We start from the raw sequence: 19,569 nt of genomic DNA on the forward strand, positions 1-19,569 counted from the left end.
ATGGGATGTACAGTGATAAGCAAAATTGAAGGATGAAAGTAATTTTCACATGTTGTGTCACTGCCAAATAACCTAGCTCAATAAAACTTGGACCATATGTAGAAAACACTGCCACAGTAAAGTATAGAAAGTAACTAAAAGAACTGTGCAATGAGACGAACAGAAATGACACTTTCATTCAAAGGCTATAATTACACTGAAGTCGTGGTGATTTATGATGGCCCCCGGACATCAAAAAAGGTGGCATGTGATTCTTAATACAGTGTATGATAAAAAGGCATACTCTACAATGTGCTCCCATGCTGGCCACAAAGTTGATAAGGAGTTCTTGTGGTAGAGAGTTCTCTTCCTCCGCCAGTGGAGTAGACAACTGATAGATGGTTGTTGGTGCATGCATTCCACATGTGCTTGATGGGATTTAAGTCAGGGTAATGGGAAAGCTAATCCATTCACCAAATGTCCACTCATTCCAAGAGATCCTCCACCTGTGCAGTTTGATTGGGTCACAAATTGTCATTCATAAAAATTAAGTCGGGGCTGAGTGCACTTGTGAAAAGATGCACAAGGGGAGGAGTACAGTGTCACAATAATGATAACCAGAGAGTGTACCATGTTCAAAGATTTGGAGATGAGCACACACATGTAACATTATGCCTCCCCACACCATAACAGCTGGACCACCAAAACTATCATGCTTGACAATATTCTTGGGTGCATTATATATCCTCATATTGCGAGAGGTGGAAACATTTAATGCACTAAAGAACTTGCTGAACAATATTGTTGTGGTCGTCCAGTTGTTACGGTGTGTGGGAGGCATTCACCAGTCAATGTTATCGTGACACTGTAATCCTTTCTCATGTGTATCTTTCAGGTGTGCGTTTGGTCTCTACTTCTCTTTTATGGATGACAATGTACAACCACATTGGACAGCACAGGTGGAGGAGCTCTTGGAATGAGATGATATTTGGTGAATTGAGTGGCCTGCCTATTCCTCCTATTGAGGAAATGTATTGTAGTGTGCACCAGTTAGCATCTAGCAGTTGTGAACCATGCTAGTGGAAGAACAGAATGGCCTACCATGGGAACACCGTATCAACTTTGTGACCAGCATGGGAGCACATTGCAGAGCATACACTGCTGTCCAAGGTGATCACACACCCTATTAAGAACAAGGTTCCACCATTTTTAATGTCCAGGGTGCCATCATAAATTACCGTGACTTCAGTGTAATTATTGTCTTTGAATGAAAGTGTCATTCTGTTTGTTTTATTGAGTATTTCTTTCATTTACAATTTGTACTTAACTGTAGCAGTCTTTTCTATGTATGGCCTAAGTTTCATTGAGTTACATTACTTGGCAGTGACACATCATGTGGAAATTACTTTCATCCATAAGTTTTGCACAGCAGTGCATTTATGTACTAGTCTCACAACAACACTATAGTCAGATTTGTCAGAGGTCAACCTCCATCATAAAATATTTTTTCTGTTAAAGTGCTTCAAACATTAAATGTTTTCTTGAGAGGCTCGAATTGTAAAATTGCAGTTATCTGTTAATTTTTACTGATGTTAAGTTTTATATTTATCCTCCGAGCTGTATTGAAATATTTTGTATTCAGAAATTTTAAAAAGCTCATTGTTTATTGAGCTCATTTTTTCTTAAACATCAGCTTTAAGCACTTTTTGAAGGTTCTGGACATGTTCTGTATGACTGGAGCAACAGAGAAAACATTGCGTCTTCGTAATCACTGAATACCATTCCTCATTAGTATAAAGACTGCAGAAAACCTGTTTTTTCTTCTCCACAATGCCAAAATTCCCATCACATGGCAAGAAAAAGCGGCCTCATTCATGAAGTAGTGCGAAATTTTGTGAAATTTTCCACTTGATGTAAAGCTAAACAGATAGTGCATCACTGTACTGTTTTTGTTTTATAAATCCCAGTTGTCTGAAAATAATCAGATGAAACTACTTTCCTTAGATACCATTGTAAGCCAGATACAACCTCATCAGTGACCTTTTGGCATCACCTTCTGTTTACATGAACATCTGTGCTTCGTGTAATTTCCAACAGTAGCCTATATATCAGAGTGATACATTTAAAATTGCCTGCAGAATCCAAGATTAATTTTCTAAAGAATCAAACTCTTCATAAGTATCACTCTTTGGTCTTCCAAATGAAATATTGAAGTTAACATTGAAATACCTATGATGATAAAAATCATAGCTTGCTCTTCTTTTTACAACTTTCAGCTTTCAAATGCTTAAGTACATCAGGCCCATGTTGCTGTAAGTAGGCTACAATGTGTACTTTTATTTATCACTGAGCTTTAGTGGCAAATAAACCTTTTTGAGATTATCTTTCTTGCTGTTGTGCACTCTTTCAGTTGTTTGTAGTGTCTCACATTTACAAATCACTTTCGCTGACCCAGTTGTGCTTGATGCTGTGCTTTCCCCTGGAATCTGCTGGATAACTAGTATCATTCTGCCTGTAGGTCATGAAGTTTGATCATTGCACACTGAAAAGTGTAAAACTTTGCATGCCATAACTCATTTTTGACCAAAATGGACTTTACATGTTTTTACACCAAGCCCTTTAATTGAAACCTGATATCATATGTATTTCTTACACGTTTTTCAGAGGCTAGCTGTGTACAAGAAATGGCAGTAATGCTAGCATGCCTGAAGCAAAATGAGTTTGATCAGGCAATGTGCTCCAGTGAAATTAAAATTTTCCAAGATTGTGTGAAGGAATATGATGTAAGTAATAATTTTTGTTATTCCTTTCAGTTATTGTGTAATATATGTGAAGATGATATTGCTGTGTGAGATAGTAATTTTTTGGTGAAATATGATGCATTTGTTTGAGGGACAGTATTTTTATGTTAATAAAAGTATGGCAGGAGTTTTAACTTTGCATCATGCTTATCAGCAGTAAATATTACATCTGTAGCACCAGTAACATGTTTAATGACTTCTATCTTATGACAACATAAATATTTGCAGTTTCCAGGGGCAGACACTGTGGTGTGTTCCCAAATACTGTACATATAAGTTTTGGAGTAAAATTTAGATTAAAAAAAAAAAAAAAGTGATAGCTAAATTTACTTTTCTCGCTGAAATGAAGTATTGACTTAGAACAGATGTCAGTTTTGACGCCATAAGCCTCCTTCTGCAAATAAAAAGATCAAAATAGAGGAACGTTGTTAGGAAGTTGTAGTACAGAGAAAACCATCACTCCTGAGAGGTGCTGGGACAGGAATTGTGCAGTGCAATACATGCAACACTATTTAAATAGAACACTCACGATGTATTAGACAATGTTCCTTAGCAGTAGACATTTCTGAATGTTTCAGTTCAAAGAGAATACCTGCTCTGGCAAATGCTTGCATTTGAGTCACAGTTTCACAATAAGTCATGAATGTTCAGCAAGGTGAACACTCCATTTGATAAAAACTTCATACCATCTTTAAGATCCTTTAAATTAATTACACTGCAGTCTATGGAAAACAGATGGCAAGTCATAAGGAACAGATTGTAGTTTGTTGTTGGTTTGTATATGTCAGACACATGGTAATTACAAAAAGTAAATACAGCACATCATACATTTAGAACAATGTAAAGCTGAGAATGTCTTTTGCAAAGAACATTTCTATCTACATTGAAACACAATGTGATTTGTAGAAATTGGTGCTGTCACAATGGAATTAGCTTCTCCTGTAAACAGTACAAATGTAACTGACAGTACATTTATTGAGCAACCAAATTTCAGTGCTAATTGTATCTCTTCCTGACTGTGTTACACCTGTATTTGATGAACACTTTGAAAGCCATCATAGCTCTTCCATGCACTTGTCAGAGAACTGCTTTCTACTTTATGAAAGAGATTCATTTACTCCATGTTAAATGGTGTACTCAAATGAAATATGTGTGTGGAATATTGTATAATTGTCATAAAATTTATTAAAAACACAACACATCACTTTTGAGTCCATCATTTTGGGATTATAAATTGCTTATGATACTCTTGTGATGCTGGACAGTCCTGGGTGGAATATGAATAATGTGAGGAGTCAAGGTAACCACTCACCATCTGTTTGAGGTGTTGATCACGCATAAGTGCATAAATTAGACTGAAAATGTTGCTGAACTTTTTCTGTGGAGTTAACTAACACAAAATACGTGTAAACATGATAGCTACATCATTCTAATACTGCAGCTCAACTGGGATGAAGGATGAGGAGAGAGAAAAGTAGACAGCAAGGGGGAGGGAATGGTGAAGGGAAGATGACCAAGAGCTGTGATGGAGAGGCAGCAAGGGGACAGGATATGAATGGACAGCAGTGATCCCACCATGATGCAGGCACAAAGAGTTGTGTGTGGCACACAATGAATTGGAGGAATGCCCAGGTGGTCTTCTGCCACCCATCCAACCTACAAAATATTCTGGTCCAGAAACTTCTGGGCAGATTAAAATGATGCCAGATCGAGACTTGAACTCAGGAGCTTTGCCTTTCGCAGGCAATTGCTGTACTGACTGAGCTACCTGAGGCACTCCTAGAAGAAATTATATTGCAGATTGCAGAGACATGGGTTAGCCACAGGCCGGGGATGTTTCCAGAATGAAACTTTCACTGTGCAGTGGCGTGTGCACTGATGTGAAACTTCTTAGCAGATTAAAACTGTGTGCTGGACTGAGACTGAAGCTCAGAACATTTGCTTTTTGTGGGCGAGTACTCTGCTGACTGAGCACTTGCCCCCGAAAGGCAAAGGTTCCGAGTTCAAGTCTCGTTCTGGTGCAGTTTTAATCTGTTAGGATGTTTCATATCAGTGCCCTCTCCACTGCAAAGTGAAACTTTGGTTCTGTTCTGCCCACCTTATTCCACACATTCTCCTAACCTGTTTCCATATGGGTCATACCCTTGTGCAAGCTCTACTCTACACACCAACTCAGCACATCCCATTCCAGACCTGCCACAAGCATACCCTATCCTATCAGATGCAGGACCACCTGTGAAAGCAGTTATGTCATATACCAGCAGGTTATTTTACAAAGACTTTTATGTGGTCATAAACACCAACCAGTAATCCTCCTGAATGAATGGTCACTGCAAACCTGTGGCCAAGAGCAGAGTTGTTCATCTGGTGGCAGCCCATGATAATGCTCAACTTCAGTGACTGTTTCACAATCTGTGCCATCTGAATTCCCTTCCCCCTTCTCTCTAACCTCCAATACCAGCTTCTCTGAATTGCATAGATTGGGGGTTCCCATTGCAAGACAACCTTTGATCCTGTATCCCTCCCGGTGTAAATTTCCTGCACCCCTGGCTCACACCCTTCTCCACCCTTGCTTCTGTGCCTCCCATTTCACCCTATTAGTTTACACTCACACTTTCTTCTGTACTGTCTCCCTCTTCCTCTGTTCCATCCCACTCCCTTCCCAACTCACTACTCCAATTCATTGTGTGTACACACTACTACTACTACTACTACTGCATGTGTCAGGGCAAGCCCACTCCTGCCACATAACTGTCCTGCTCCTGTCCTGCTCCCATTCCACGTCTTCCTCCCAGCCCTCAGCTACTCTTCCCTCCACTCAAATATCCCCCGAGACGGCGCCTCACTCCAGTTGTGCTGCAGTGCCGGACCCATGTAAAAAGCTGGGACAAAGTAGGTGTGTGTTAGTGTTTTTTGTATTGGTTGGCCCCAAAGCAGGACATTGAGAGCTAAGCAATGTTTTTAGTCTTGTTTATATGCCTGTCGACCACACAACACTCAACTAGTCATCATTTCAACCTTCCTTGGGTATTAATAACCATTCTTTTTGGCACTTAAAAAATCCACCACACAGCCTATAAACAGGAACCATATTGGCATAGTCTACATGTAAAATATAATGTCATATGATTGAATTACTGTGGGCAACTTAAAACTGAAGTCAAGTATCAAGTTCCCAAGTGTTGGTCTCCTAAACACATAAATACTTCTGAAGCGCTGGACCAATTTCAATAACCTGTTACTCCAAGTCAATTGAAAATATGACAAATTTTTGTGTTGGAATGATTCTGAAAGTCCTGGATTGAATAGAAATAATAACTATACTCACCTTTTAATTGATGCATTTAGAATTCAACAGGCTGAAGAGTGAAAATGATGCTGAGCTTGTCGTAACACAACTACTCTCATTTGTACTGTATTATTCAACCTGTTTCCTCTAAGTCATCACCTGTCATCTGTTCTCCCTGATTGATGTTAGTTACACTTTGTTTGTTTGTTTTTTTTTTCTGTCAGTGGATTTTGAGGTTTAAGTAATTTCTTCTTGATGTTGTCTTGATCTCTAAAGGGCAGTCATATGAAAACTGAACACTCACTCTAGTACACAGTTGCACGTGACAGATGGCCCCAATATTGTTACATTTGATACTGTCACCACTGTGGTAGGGGAACAGCATAGTGCCACATCACAGGTGCACGCAGTTTTTGTGTTATAACCTTGGTTGTTGGTGGACTGGTCTAATATGTTCACCAAGCTATTGACATAGGGGCACGCAAAGAAGGGTAGAGAAGTGTGGCTATTTTCTCGTGGCTGAGGGTGCTGGAGTACACAAAATTCATTCTTGCATGTCCGCTGTGTACGGTGAATGTGGCATGTCCCTGATGTGCGTGCATGAGTGGAAAAGGAGATACCGGGAAGGGCATACATCACTCCTAGATTATCTGTGCCCAAGGCAAGCAGATGTGATGGGGCAGATTGATGCCCTTATCCAGGGAGACTGACAAATCACAGAGGGTGAAATTCATGTTTAGGTCAGCATTATCCAAGGCTCCTTGCATGCCATCATCAAAGACCACTCACATTACTGCAAAATTTGTGTGCAGTGGATGTCGCGTTACCTGACTGAGGGACACAAGATGGACAATATCAGTCTGAGTCATCTGCTATGGTGCCATGGGGAAGGGCATGCATCATTTCTGTCCTGTCTCATCACAGGGGACAAAACATGGTGTCACCATTTTGATCCCAAGTGCAAATGGCAAATCCCATCCCACATCTCCCCACCAAAGAAGCCATAAGCTGTTCACACTAGTTATGATAAGGTTATGATGACCTTCTTCATTGACTGCAGGGGACCTCTGCTGTTCGATTTCCTTGAGCATGAAACTGCAATCAATGTGCAGCACTATGAAGACACTTTGTAGAAACTGTGATAGGTTGTGAAGTCAGAAGGCCCAGGAACGCTGTTGGATGGAATCATCCTGTTGCAAAATAACACCAGTCTCCACACTGGCAGTTGGACAAAGGCTACGTTTCAGTGATTTGGTTAGGGAACACTGCAGCATCCTCCATAAGCCTGGATCCTTTGTTATGTGATTGTAATGTCTTTGGCAGCCTGAAAAAGACTTGTAAGGATGTCAGGTTCAGTCATATGAGGAAGTGCAAGAGTGGGTGTTGTTGTGTATCCATCAGCAGCCTACTGCGTTCTACAGAACAGGAATTGACTGTCTCATCTCCCAGTGAGATAAATGTCTTAACATGTGTGATGATTACTGCTGAATGGCACCATTCCATGGTCCCAGTGTGACAGATATCCGGTTTTTATTTGTGTGCCCCTCATACTTTCCACATTACCTATCTCCACAACGAAGGTCACTAATACTGTGACTTTGAGCCCGGAGGAAATAGGTTTGAATCCTGTTAGTGGAAGAAATTTTTAATGCCAAATTTTGACTAGCGAAGGTGTGGGATAGTAGTAGTAGCAGTAGCAGCAGCTTTATTCATCCGTAGATCTCTCGTAGGATACAGGACATGTCAAAATATTTACAAGTTTAGACCAATTTAAAATAAGCTAATTCATATACGCATACATTTACAGATTTCTAGTTAGAGACAATCATTAGATTTACTCCTGGTATAAAATACGGTTTTTTTACAAATAACTTATTAAATAATGTAATGCCACGCTGTTCACTCATATCTCACTATCAGTCACTGTACACACTATACACACATTGTTTCATAATACTTCATTCACTACACACACAAACACACATGCACTGGTGATCTCTGGGCCATTTTCTGTACCACAACTTACCATTTGCTATCCTGAAAAACTGAGTCAGCATCCCTCTATAATGAGTGAGATAGTAGTAGTAGTAGTAGTAGCAGCAGCAGCTTTATTCATCTGTAGATCTCTTTTTACAAGGATATAGGACATGTCAACATATTTAAAAGTTTAGACCAATTTAAAATAAGCTGATTCGTATACACACATATTTACAGACTTATAGGTAGGGACAATCATTAGATTTACTCCTGGTATACAATACTTTTTTTTTTCCAAATAACTTATTAAATAATGTAATGCCACACTGTTGACTCATACCTCACAATCAGTCACTGCACACACATTGTTTCATAACACTTCACTCACTACAGTTTCTGACTGACACACAGTGTGCTAGAGTTATGGGTGAAAACAGTGGTTTTCAAACTTTTGGGTCCATGGCTCCCTTGACCTGAACATAAACACATGCAGTTCCTTTCGCAGTGTGTCGGTTAACAAAACTGAGTTTAAAAAAATGAATAGGAGTAGATATTTCATTTGTATTAACTGTTGACACAAATGTTTTAGTCAACTTGTAATGTTATTACATTTTATCCTTGCAACAAAATTAAAGAGAAGGATGTTCTTCAAATTTCAGCACAAGATATGAAATTGTGACTTGAATCTCTTTCTCCACATTCATTCACAATTTGTGTTTCATGTTCATGGCTGCTAATGCTGAAAAACTACATCACATAAGTAGGAGGCTGCAAAAGGTATCAAAACTCTTACGATCTTGTAACCTACTTGTAGATACCCCAGCCCCAAAACTAAAGCAGCGACAAGGAAACAAACTTTGATTTTAGTGTGCAGTCTAAAGAAATATCAGTAAATTACACTTGTTCTTCAGTGGTAAGCGGTGATAGAAATTCTTTACTGAAAGGATATTTGATTCCATTGTGTTGATCAGTTGCTTCTGGAAAGTGCTTTAGAAACTAATCGCTGAACTCAGCTAAATGATCCACAAACATACTTCAGTTTGTCACTCAACTGAATGTCATTATCTTCTTAAACCACGCGAAGAGCAGGGAAAATGTAAAGTAGGCCTATATCTTTATCATCAGACTTTTCCCTCCACAATAGTATTTTCTTTCAGAAAGCTGAAATTTTGTCTTACAGTTCCAGAATGTTGGTCTAATTACATTGAAAGGATACATTCAGTGAATTAAGTTTTTCAAAGAGGTCACAAAGATATACCAGCTGCAGAACAAAGACACTGTGTATAAACTTCTTAGAACTCAAATATTTCTCGTGAACAAGCTAAGCTTACACAACTGTGTAAAAGTGTAGTATTTCAAACAAGTCTATTGCTTTTGTCCAAAGAATTATTTTCCTGCAGAAAAGATCTTCATAAAATTTGTTGTCATGTATAAACCACATGTAACACATTAGATGTGCATCATTGTGTTTGACTGTAGCTTCATCCTACTGAATAGTATAATCACCATTACCTTTGACTTTTTCAACCAATTGATCATGAATGTCAGCTTTATTGAGTATTTGATGATTAATAGTATTGCCTAACAAAGGCCCACTTGCCATTTACTTAGCAGCTGACTCACCTATCATAATACAGGGTGACAATTATTGAACGGTATGAAAAAAAAGTAAATTCTTTACAAACTACGGCATGCACACACTTGATTTAACATGTAGACATCACTACAGATATTCCGATTTAGGTTATGACATGTTCAACATGCCTGCCATCATTGGCAATGATGTGGCACAGATGAATAGCGAAATTCTATATGACCCACTGAAGTGGCAGAACATTGATGTTGTCTATGACCTCCTGAATGGCTGTTTTCAGTTCAGCAATGGTTTTGGGGTTATTTTTGTATGCCTTGTCTTTAATATAGCCCCACAAAAATGAGTCTCATGTGTTCAGATGTGGAGAATATGGTGGCCAATCAGACCCATGCCAGTGGCCTCGCCTACCCTAGAGCCACCAAAGTGCTCGTCCAAGATGTCACTCTCTCTCCTGCTTCGATGGGATTGAGCTTCGTCTTATAAGAACTACATCTTGTTGAAATCCGGGTCACTTTGGATAACGGGGATGAAATCATCTTTGAAAACCTTCATGTACTGCTTGGTACTCAAGGAATATCACACCAATTATTATGTGACTGGACATTGCACACCACAGTCACCCGTTGAGGGTGAAGAGACTTCTTGATCGTGAAACGTGGATTCTCAGTCCCCCAAATGCGCCAATTTTGCTTATTGACAAACACATACAAAAGAAAGTGGGATTCCTTGCACTTACTAATTCCCATCAGCTCCCTCAGCCAACTGTGTAGTTTGAATGTCCTAACACAAACTGTTCAGAAGTTACACTGATTTATTTCATGTAGTTCAATAATTGTCACTCTGTTGATACTATGTCCAGAGCAACTAATAAAATAAGGTCTTCAGCTGTGACAAGAGGTTTCTTGCTCTTTGCTACATGGTAGGTGGTTTTGTAAGATGAAAGAAGAGCCTTTGTAGGAATCATCGCTTGTTTAGTGATTTCTTTTTTCATTTCTTTTGACTTGTGGAAAAGTATTTTCTAAGTTTGTTTACCATGTTAATTGACTCAAAATGTCCTTTTATTATATTAAAAACCCTGCTTCCAGTAGCTAGGACTTTGAAATAAATGACACATTGTGGTCATTCATTTCCAACAGTAGTACATGTGAAACTAAAATTCAAGTAACTGTCATCATACTTCCTTCAGTTTCATCTATTCATGTCTTTCTAGCTGAGTAATACATTTGAAATATCATGTCTACATATATTTAAAATTATCTCCACACTGACAGAGAAACACAAATCACAGAAGACAAACAACTATTTAAAAAGTCTCCGATTGACAGAACCACCCTTCAGACTGATTGTTTCTGTATAAAAACAAATGAGTCACATAGTAATATACAATTCAACTACCATCTATCACATAGCCAAAGACTCAACACTTGCTTGCTAACACACTAGATGTTACTACTAGTGCACACATTAATCACATTCCTCTTCTTAATACTGACATGCACTTTCTACTTCATTGACTTACCAGCAGAATGCACAGCAAACTATTTCTACTAATCAACAAAGATGAGTAGTGTCTGTCCTGTCACTGTAGCTGAGTGTTATAGGACTTACTTTGACTTTCTACATGCTTCTCTTTTTCCATTTTCTCTGCTTTGCATCCAGAGAAAGAATCTGCAGCTAAGAAATTAGGAGGGATGAGAATTTTTTGTATGCTACTGTTTGCATAATTACCAAATTCTGCAGTAGGTTTCTTTTTCTTTTGATTAAATGTGCAATCATAAAGTTTTAGTAATGTAGTAAATGAAAGTAATAACTTATAAAATTGCAGGCTGTATTATTAAAACAATTGTCATAACTGTAATTGGTATTCATGTGGCAAATAATTAAATTTAATTGAATCTGAAAAAACTGTTTCTGAATTTAAAAAAAACAAAAAAGCCGTCAGAAAGAAGACATGATTCCACCAACCAAAATAAGTTTCAGAGGCAGTCCCCATAACGTGTTATAACCTAAAGTGAAGAAATGTCAACACGTAGCAATTGTGGAATAAATAAGCTGGAATGCCAAAGAAAATAATTGATTCACAAAAGTGATTGTGGCTAAGTGTGGCAGGTGTAAGGTCCTTCTAAATGGATTAGAGTTGGATTATATGCTAAAAATGGCTGTGTGTAAAATTTACACAGGTTTCTTAAGTTAGATGACACTCAGTTCCATAATCATAAAAACTGCTGCAGAGGATCCCAGAATATGTAAAGTGGCCACTGAGAAATTTCATGACTTCTTGTGCCTAACTGCATGACTGATGGAGAAGGAAAAATTCTCTCACATATATTCTTTTAGCGAGTCTCTGGAACACATTAGGTTTCTTACTGTCTCTGGTATTAGAAAAACTGAAATGTTAAGACTTCAGTATATCAGAGTTGTTCATAAACTAAAATTCCAAAATTTTTCTTTGTCTTTATCCATCCCTTCCTTAGAAGTTCCAGAAATGTTGTTCTTGTTTTTATTCTTGTCATTGTTGTCTCCAGTCTGAACACTGCTGTGATGAAGCTTCTCGCATTAGTTTATCCTGTGCAAGCCTCTTCATCTCTGCATAACTACAGCACTCACATCAACTTTAACTTGTTTATTGTAATAATGCTTTGGCCTCTCTCACAATTTTTAGACCTCATGCTTCCCTCCAACATCAAATTGAATCCGATGCCTCAGGATGTGTCCTATCAACTGATACACCTTCTTTTGTCAAGTTGTGTCATAAATTTCTGTTCTTTCCAAGTTGATGCAACAGCTTCTTATTGGTTATCCTACCTACCATTCAATTTTTCAGCATTCTTCTGTAACAGATGGCAGATGTTAGGCAGTTAGCTTGGACCTCGGTCCACATAACCTTATTAAAACATTAGTCGGTTTGTGACTGCCTCATAAAGTTTTTCTTGACTGAAAATGTCAGTTTATGAGCCTAATTCTCGTCATTTGTGGGAGGTGTTACTGTTTTGTTTCAATATGAAGAAGACAACGGCTGAGTCTCATCGAATTCTCTCAAGTACATATGGTAAGGACGCTATTAGTGAAAGAATGTGTCGTGAGTGGTTTCAATGCTTCAAGGATGGTGATTTTAACGTCATAGACCGGCATAGTGGCGGAAGAGAGAAAGTTTTCAAATATGCAGAATTGGAGACATTGCTGAGTGAAGACTTGTGTCAAACTCAAGAAGAATTGGCACTATTAGTGGGAGTGACTCAGCAAGCCATTTCAGAATGTCTCAAGGCTATGGGCATGATTCAGAAAGGAGGGACTTGGGTCCCATGTGAGCTGAAACCAAGAGACGTTGAACGACGTTTGTGTGTCTGTGAACAGTTGCTTCAGAGGCAAAAACGGAAGGGATTTCTGCATTGCATTGTGACCAGGTACGAAAAATGGGTTCATTACAATAACCCTAAATGCAAAAAATCGTGGAGATATCCCGGCCATGCTTCCATGTTGACGGCGCAACCAAATATTCATGGCTCCAAGATCAAGGTCTGCATTTGGTGAGACCAGCTCAGCATTGTGTACCATGAGGTGTTAAAACCAAGTTATCAAACACAATTAATGCATCTGAGCAGAGTGTTAAAAGACAAACAGCCACAATATAGTGAGAGGCACGATAAAGTGATTTTGCAGCATGACAACACTTGACCCTACATTGCAAAAGAGGTCAAAATGTACTAGGAAATGTTAAAATGGGGGAGTCCTACTCACCCACCGAATTCTCCAAACCTTGCTCCCTCTGACTATCACCTGTTTAGATCAGTGGTGCATGGCCTGGCTGACCAACACTTCTGATCTCATGAAGATGTCACAAATTGGATCGATTCGTGGATCGCTTCAAAATATGAACAATTTTTTCAATGCGGGATTCGTACACTGCCCGAAAGATGGGAGAAAGTAGTGGCCAGCAATGGAAAATAGTTTGAATGTTACATGTGTAACCAATTTGTGAAGCCTCAAATGTTGGGGAAAGAGCAGCGGAAGCAAAGTTGTCCACCTTGTATTTATTTTTTTATTTAAAACCATGATCAGTTGCGATCTCCATGGCCATTATTTAGTGGCCTCAACATAGTGTCAAACAACAAAGTACAACAGAATTAATCAAATGGTAATATCAAGTATTGTCAGTAATAATTCACATGCATAAATGTTCAAACACTTCCCTCACACTTCATAAAAGCAATGGATATCATAATGTAGTGTGAACTCATCCACTATCAAAATGCGAAGATGTTATGTAAATGAAATAATGTTGAAAGGCACCTTGTCAACAAACAACATAAACACATCATAGTAACTTAAACACTGTAAGAAGTCACTTACGGTTTAGCAAATCAACATATGAGGCGGTCTGTTCCAAAACTTGACTTATCCATGATAAGAAATTTTACAGGAGACACAAAAAACTAAAAACTTCTTAATGCCGACAGAAACTGAACTCTTTTTCCTGGTAGGAATCCATAATTTTAATACATAAAGTCACGACTAATTGGGAATATAATTATTCCCATTGAGAAATTGGTTATGTTGCTGTATATCGACGACTAGACAAGTTCTGTTGCAGCACACTGCAAGTGCGTAGTTCATGTACTCAGGAATATACTTTTTTTGTGCATTTGTGATAGTGCTCATGCATTCAGTTTATACTCATTTATTAGAACTTAAAAAACACAGTTCATAGTAAACAATAATGATTCTACGTAATTATTCATAGAGCAGAATTCAAATAACTAAGTCTGTCAAATCCTCATGAGTTTCACAATATTCGTTGATTGTCTCTTCACGGGAGTAATTTGTTCCTCCAGTATTGGACGCTTAAACAAATTCTTGTAGAAAGCCAGTTCTTCATTCACCTTCCACTGCAATCCAAAATGTTTTTGTAGCAAATGCTCTACATCCTTAATCTTGGCTGGGTTCAAGGGCACTCCTGAGGACACAACTTGTGGAACATCCATCTTCATCAAACATTTACCTTTCTTCATCACAGACCTTCCTGAACCACAGTCTACATTGTAATTCAGTTCTCCTTGTACTGTCACGTTTCCTTCAGATGTTTTACACAAGATGAACCGCTTTGCTGAAGAAAATTTGAAATGCCAGCTACTTGGTTTTTTTCATCATATTGTCAGCAGCCTTCTTCCAGTCTCTCACTGTGCAATCCACACCCAATTTAGAAATCTGAGCATGTGATGCGAAAATATCTTCATACTCTTTTGGGTTGCAAATTACTGGCCTGGTCCTAATGCCCTCCTCTATTTGTCCAAATACTCTGTCCAATGGCAGAAAGGAGTGTCCTGAAATGGGAAATATCAGTTAACTACACTTCATATTTGGGGGACTCACTTTTGACAGAAAATAGCAGCACATCATTATCACTGTAGAGTTTCTGTTCTGTCCTCCGCAGCCATCAGCACAAAGTCGTTCTATAAATCACATTTAGAAAGTCTGTCAAATATTGCAGAGGATATCTCATTTGATCCCTTTTTGTATTCGTGTTCCATCCACGTATATGTGAAAACATTTTGTACTGTCAATTCAGTATGTGAATGGCCCATCACAACTGTAAAATTATAGGTGTATATCTGACGACTGTAGTAGGCAGTTTGATCCGGTATTTTAAGATTAACCAGATTTTTCTGACAGTCAAATGACATTGTGAGCATATCATCCCTTTTTTCTTGCAGCTTTGCCTAAAAAGCTTTAGCTTTTGACTTATGAATCCTAAACTGAATAATTATCAAATTCTTTTCTGACATAACCTTTGCATGCTCAATTTTTCCCTTAAGGTCAATGCACGTAGAACATGCATCTTTTACAGGTGAACCAAAACCGATGTTGTAACCTGTTGCGAAAATGTTGCGAAAGAACCATCGCTTCACATTCATATCGTGACGAACCTCTGCATTATACATCCTGTGTAACTTTGCAATGCTTAAGTTTCCAGGAAGATATTTTCTTTGCAACGATTTTCCTCGGCAATAGTGACTTTCACAGCACTTCAAACGTTCAATAAAAGACTTTACAGATTGTCTCTTTGCATCGTACTGTGGCCTGTCTCTAGCACCACCTCTTTTCTCTTTAGGCATTTCACCGGTTTGGTAGTGATTTCTGGCAATTCTCTGAATTCTATCTTTACTGACAAGTAAAATATTGAGAAATGTTTTTTGGCACACTTTTACTTGAAATTTATCGGTATTAGCAAGTTTAACAAAATACTCAATAGCAACACTCTTCCTACTGCTACCTTCTTTTGCACGTCTGTCTCTTTTAGGCTTTTCTGCTCTCAGGTATTTCAGTATAAAAGTGCCTTGCTCAACTTTATTGGGAGAGCTGTAGAAGTTCTTACGGAACTGTTGAATGTCTAACATTCTTAATTTCCTCCATTTGTACGTTGGTCCATTATGACTGCATTGTGGATATTGTGGTGGTTTCATTGGCCCATGCCTGTAACAATAAAAATAATGGCCTGAAAATAGCTCCTGATGTAAATGGGACATGAAGAGGACACTAATAATAAAAGCCCTACGTGGTGTTTGATTAAATCAGAGGAATATAATATTGTTACATTCCCATTTTGCAGTGGCAGCTGCTGTGTAAGAGCACAAGAGCATGTGAACACCCAAAGTTTTGACACCTTGTGGATGTAGTAGTTATTAAATTCTTTGAATACTGTTAAATGTAACACAGAGTTTACGTCAATGCCACTAGGTGGCAGCACATTACGACAGACATTTGCAAGATGTATGTCCTCATTTGATTGACATAAATCCCGCTAGATGGTAGCACACTCCTCAAACATGCGAATAATTATTTTTACTACCATTATTACTACTATTATTATTCTCAGTGGTTGTAGCTGTATAAATTTGTTCAGACCATCATCATAACTGTTACAGAAAATTCCATTTCGCACTTTGAGGTTTATCTGAATCAAAAAATTTGTATGGAGTAAATGTTGGGGCGATCTACTACAGATTATAAAGCCCTGAGAGTTTTGAAACTGCTCATCACCATAAATTAAAAAAAATATCTGCACAAACAATCTATTGTATTACTAAAAATTTGTGAACACCTAAAATTTATTTTCAGCAGCCACCACCACTGTTTTGTTAACCTTTATACATTCACTGATCATTGACACCAGAGCCTAAAGCAGTCATGTAAACACACTGCACAAATTTGACGTCTTTCTTACCTTTTATATTTTTCCTTGGTTTTCTTCCATAAAGCATGATCACTTTTATGGCATCTTGCTTTGCCTTTTGAAGCTGGAGTAATTCTTTCTTCCATCGTAATCCTATTTTGTCACAAAGCTGCACATGTCTTCAGACTTTACTGACAACAGCTGTAAAAACGCGGGAAAAATATCGCGCGTTTTCTTTGACTGGAATATGAAGAATTTCATTGGCTGGTAGGATAAGGCGAATATTGGAACGACACTTGGAGTAAATAAGACAAGTTTTGGAATGATGACCGATTTTTAGCTAATGATTTCTACAGTAAAGAACAACTTTCAAGTGAGTATAGACTAATCAGTCAATGCACTGGGTACTGAAGAAAATCGGAGTAGGCTTCACTCATTTCCTAAAAAAAATTGGATAAGACCAGTTTTGGAAGGGACCGCCTCATATGTCTCCTGTTGTCAAGCATCTTGAGAAGGCTGTTACACAGCAGAAATGTATTATGGATAAATGTAAAATTTTCTTAAAGCCCTCTCCAGCCAGCATGAAGCCAGGCCAATGTCCCGTGTCACAATTTAAATGACAAACAGCCAGGAAGCTTACATTGCACATAGCAGAACAAACGCGGAAGATTTCTGCCTCAGCTCATGCAAGTGAGAGGCCTGAATCATAAACTCAGCAACATGGTCTCTCCAAGCAGAAAGCATAATGTCATTTTAACAGCACAGCTGAATCTCACAGGAGAGAATAAAAGTTTCACAAGAAAAAATATGAGCCTGTTGACATGGCAGAAAGGCAACAAGCTGAAGCCCAGAAAGTCATTCTTGTGAAATAAAGGAGTAATGAAGACCACTGATGAGCCTGGAAAAATAGGCCATATTTGGTTATTGGCAGCCAGGCATAACATAGATTGCTGAGGCAGCATCAGCACATTCTGAAACCATGCACTGCACTGCTGCTAGGCTGGGTGCCACCACAGAGAAGAATACATGATTGTAAACTTTAATGTAATAGTCTTGTTCTGCTAGCAGCAGCAGCATCATCATCATAATCACCATCTGGACCTCAATCCTGATTCAGTGCAGTGTGATGAGTGAGCACTTTTCTGTTGGCCTTTCTGATTGTGATATTGTTTGTGGCCTTTGAATCATAGGGACATTATTTCTACTTTCAAAGTGTCATTTGTTGAACCACAGGAACCTGTAGACTTGTCATTGGTCAGACAAAATACTAGGGAACTGTCTTTAAAGCTAGTGAGATTTTGTAATTTATTAGGTCATGTGTTGCCATACACTAAGTCAATAACAGGTACGTTTGACTTTTGTAGAAGGTTTGGGCACTTGGCACAAGACTGTTTAGAGTCGTGTTGGCAATTACCTGCTGTAGGAACTAATTTGTTGTATTGTTGTGTGTAATATAAGTGTAGTTTTCCCTTATGTTTCTTTTGTAATGGCGGTAGGAGAATCCTCAAAATGATGGAAGCACGTGCTGCTACTGTGGGTGAAACTGTCACTGCTTTAACAGAGTGAGTAAAAATATATGAATGGGAAAATGGAGACCTGTTTAAGCAAGTTGAAACCTTACAGGCCACGGTATAGCAGTTACAATCAGGGTCAGGAGAAGTTAAGATTGTATTAAGTGCACCCTCCTCTCCTCTGGATCCACCAGCAGCAAATTTAATGACTTTTTCCAGAAAAACAACAGAGTATGTTTTCATTAGAGATATGTTAACTGCCATCAAATGGTGTAATTGGATGATTGAAACATGTTTGCATATGGCTAACTTATGGTTCATGGGTGAAGCTAAAAGGTATGTAATGTATCATGAGGTACTTAGCAAGGCAGGGACATTCTAGAAGCTGGCTGATGGTTTGCGCCAGTGCTACCAAGAGGAAAACAGAGCTAGATTTTTTTGAGAGAAACTGAGTAGATTAGTGCAGAAGCCAAATGGTCAGTGGAATCTCTTTTTGGATGGAATCCAGAAGATTAATGCATGAACGTATGAGCTGACACAAAGGTCAGAAGCTCGTGCAGTTACCTTGTGTGGAGCTGAAAATAAGGCTGTCAGTGTTTTCTTAAGGAGTTTATCCACCAAAATGTCACACAGAGTCAGGATGAAGAATCCATTTACTCTGAGTGAAGTTATTAGAACAGCCTCATTGTTATAAGAAATAAGTATTGCTACAAAAGTGCATAATGACCATCAAGTATTCACCACTGAAGTAAAGGGCTACAGACATGGACATAAGGGTCATCTGCAGAAGAAATGTTGCCAACCAGATTCTATGACTGTGGTGAAGTCGGTCATAAATCACAAAAATGCAGAAATAAGAAACAAGGGAAACATCACCCAAAAAAGGGACTGTTAAACACAAATGGGATACATCACCCGGTGCAAGCCATTCCTAATAGAAGGGAATAGAATGCTGCTTGTTAGGTAGAACACAGGGCAAGGAACATAACTTTTTAGTAGCCCTGGTTGCACATGTCGGTCGATCTGGATCTCTTAGGCAGGAAGAGGCTTAGGTCTCTACGATACAGGTTATGTGGAGCTGATGACAATGACATGAAATCATTAGGGACAACACAGCTCAACTGTATCACTGGAGCAAAGATTTTTGGAGAGTACTTGAAAGGGTTACTGAATGTTGATGTAGGTTATCTTATGATTCTCGGACTAAACTTTCATGATAAACATCATGCCAGAATCGATCTTTTGTG

At 38.6% G+C, this 19,569-nt stretch overlaps 1 protein-coding gene across 3 annotated transcripts in view; it reads left to right on the top strand.

Moving 5' to 3' along the window:
- Positions 1–19,569, top strand: part of LOC124545061 (coiled-coil-helix-coiled-coil-helix domain-containing protein 1) — a 72,482-nt gene that overhangs the window by 34,536 nt on the left and 18,377 nt on the right. For all 3 annotated transcript variants that reach the window (XM_047123860.1, XM_047123878.1, XM_047123868.1), the window contains exon 3: positions 2,644–2,762. In XM_047123860.1, coding sequence (XP_046979816.1) covers positions 2,644–2,762 — 119 coding nt within the window. The remainder of the gene's footprint in view (positions 1–2,643; positions 2,763–19,569) is intronic.

This window comes from Schistocerca americana, chromosome 1 (genome assembly GCF_021461395.2).
Source record: "Schistocerca americana isolate TAMUIC-IGC-003095 chromosome 1, iqSchAmer2.1, whole genome shotgun sequence".
NCBI classification, from domain to species: Eukaryota; Metazoa; Arthropoda; class Insecta; order Orthoptera; family Acrididae; genus Schistocerca; species Schistocerca americana.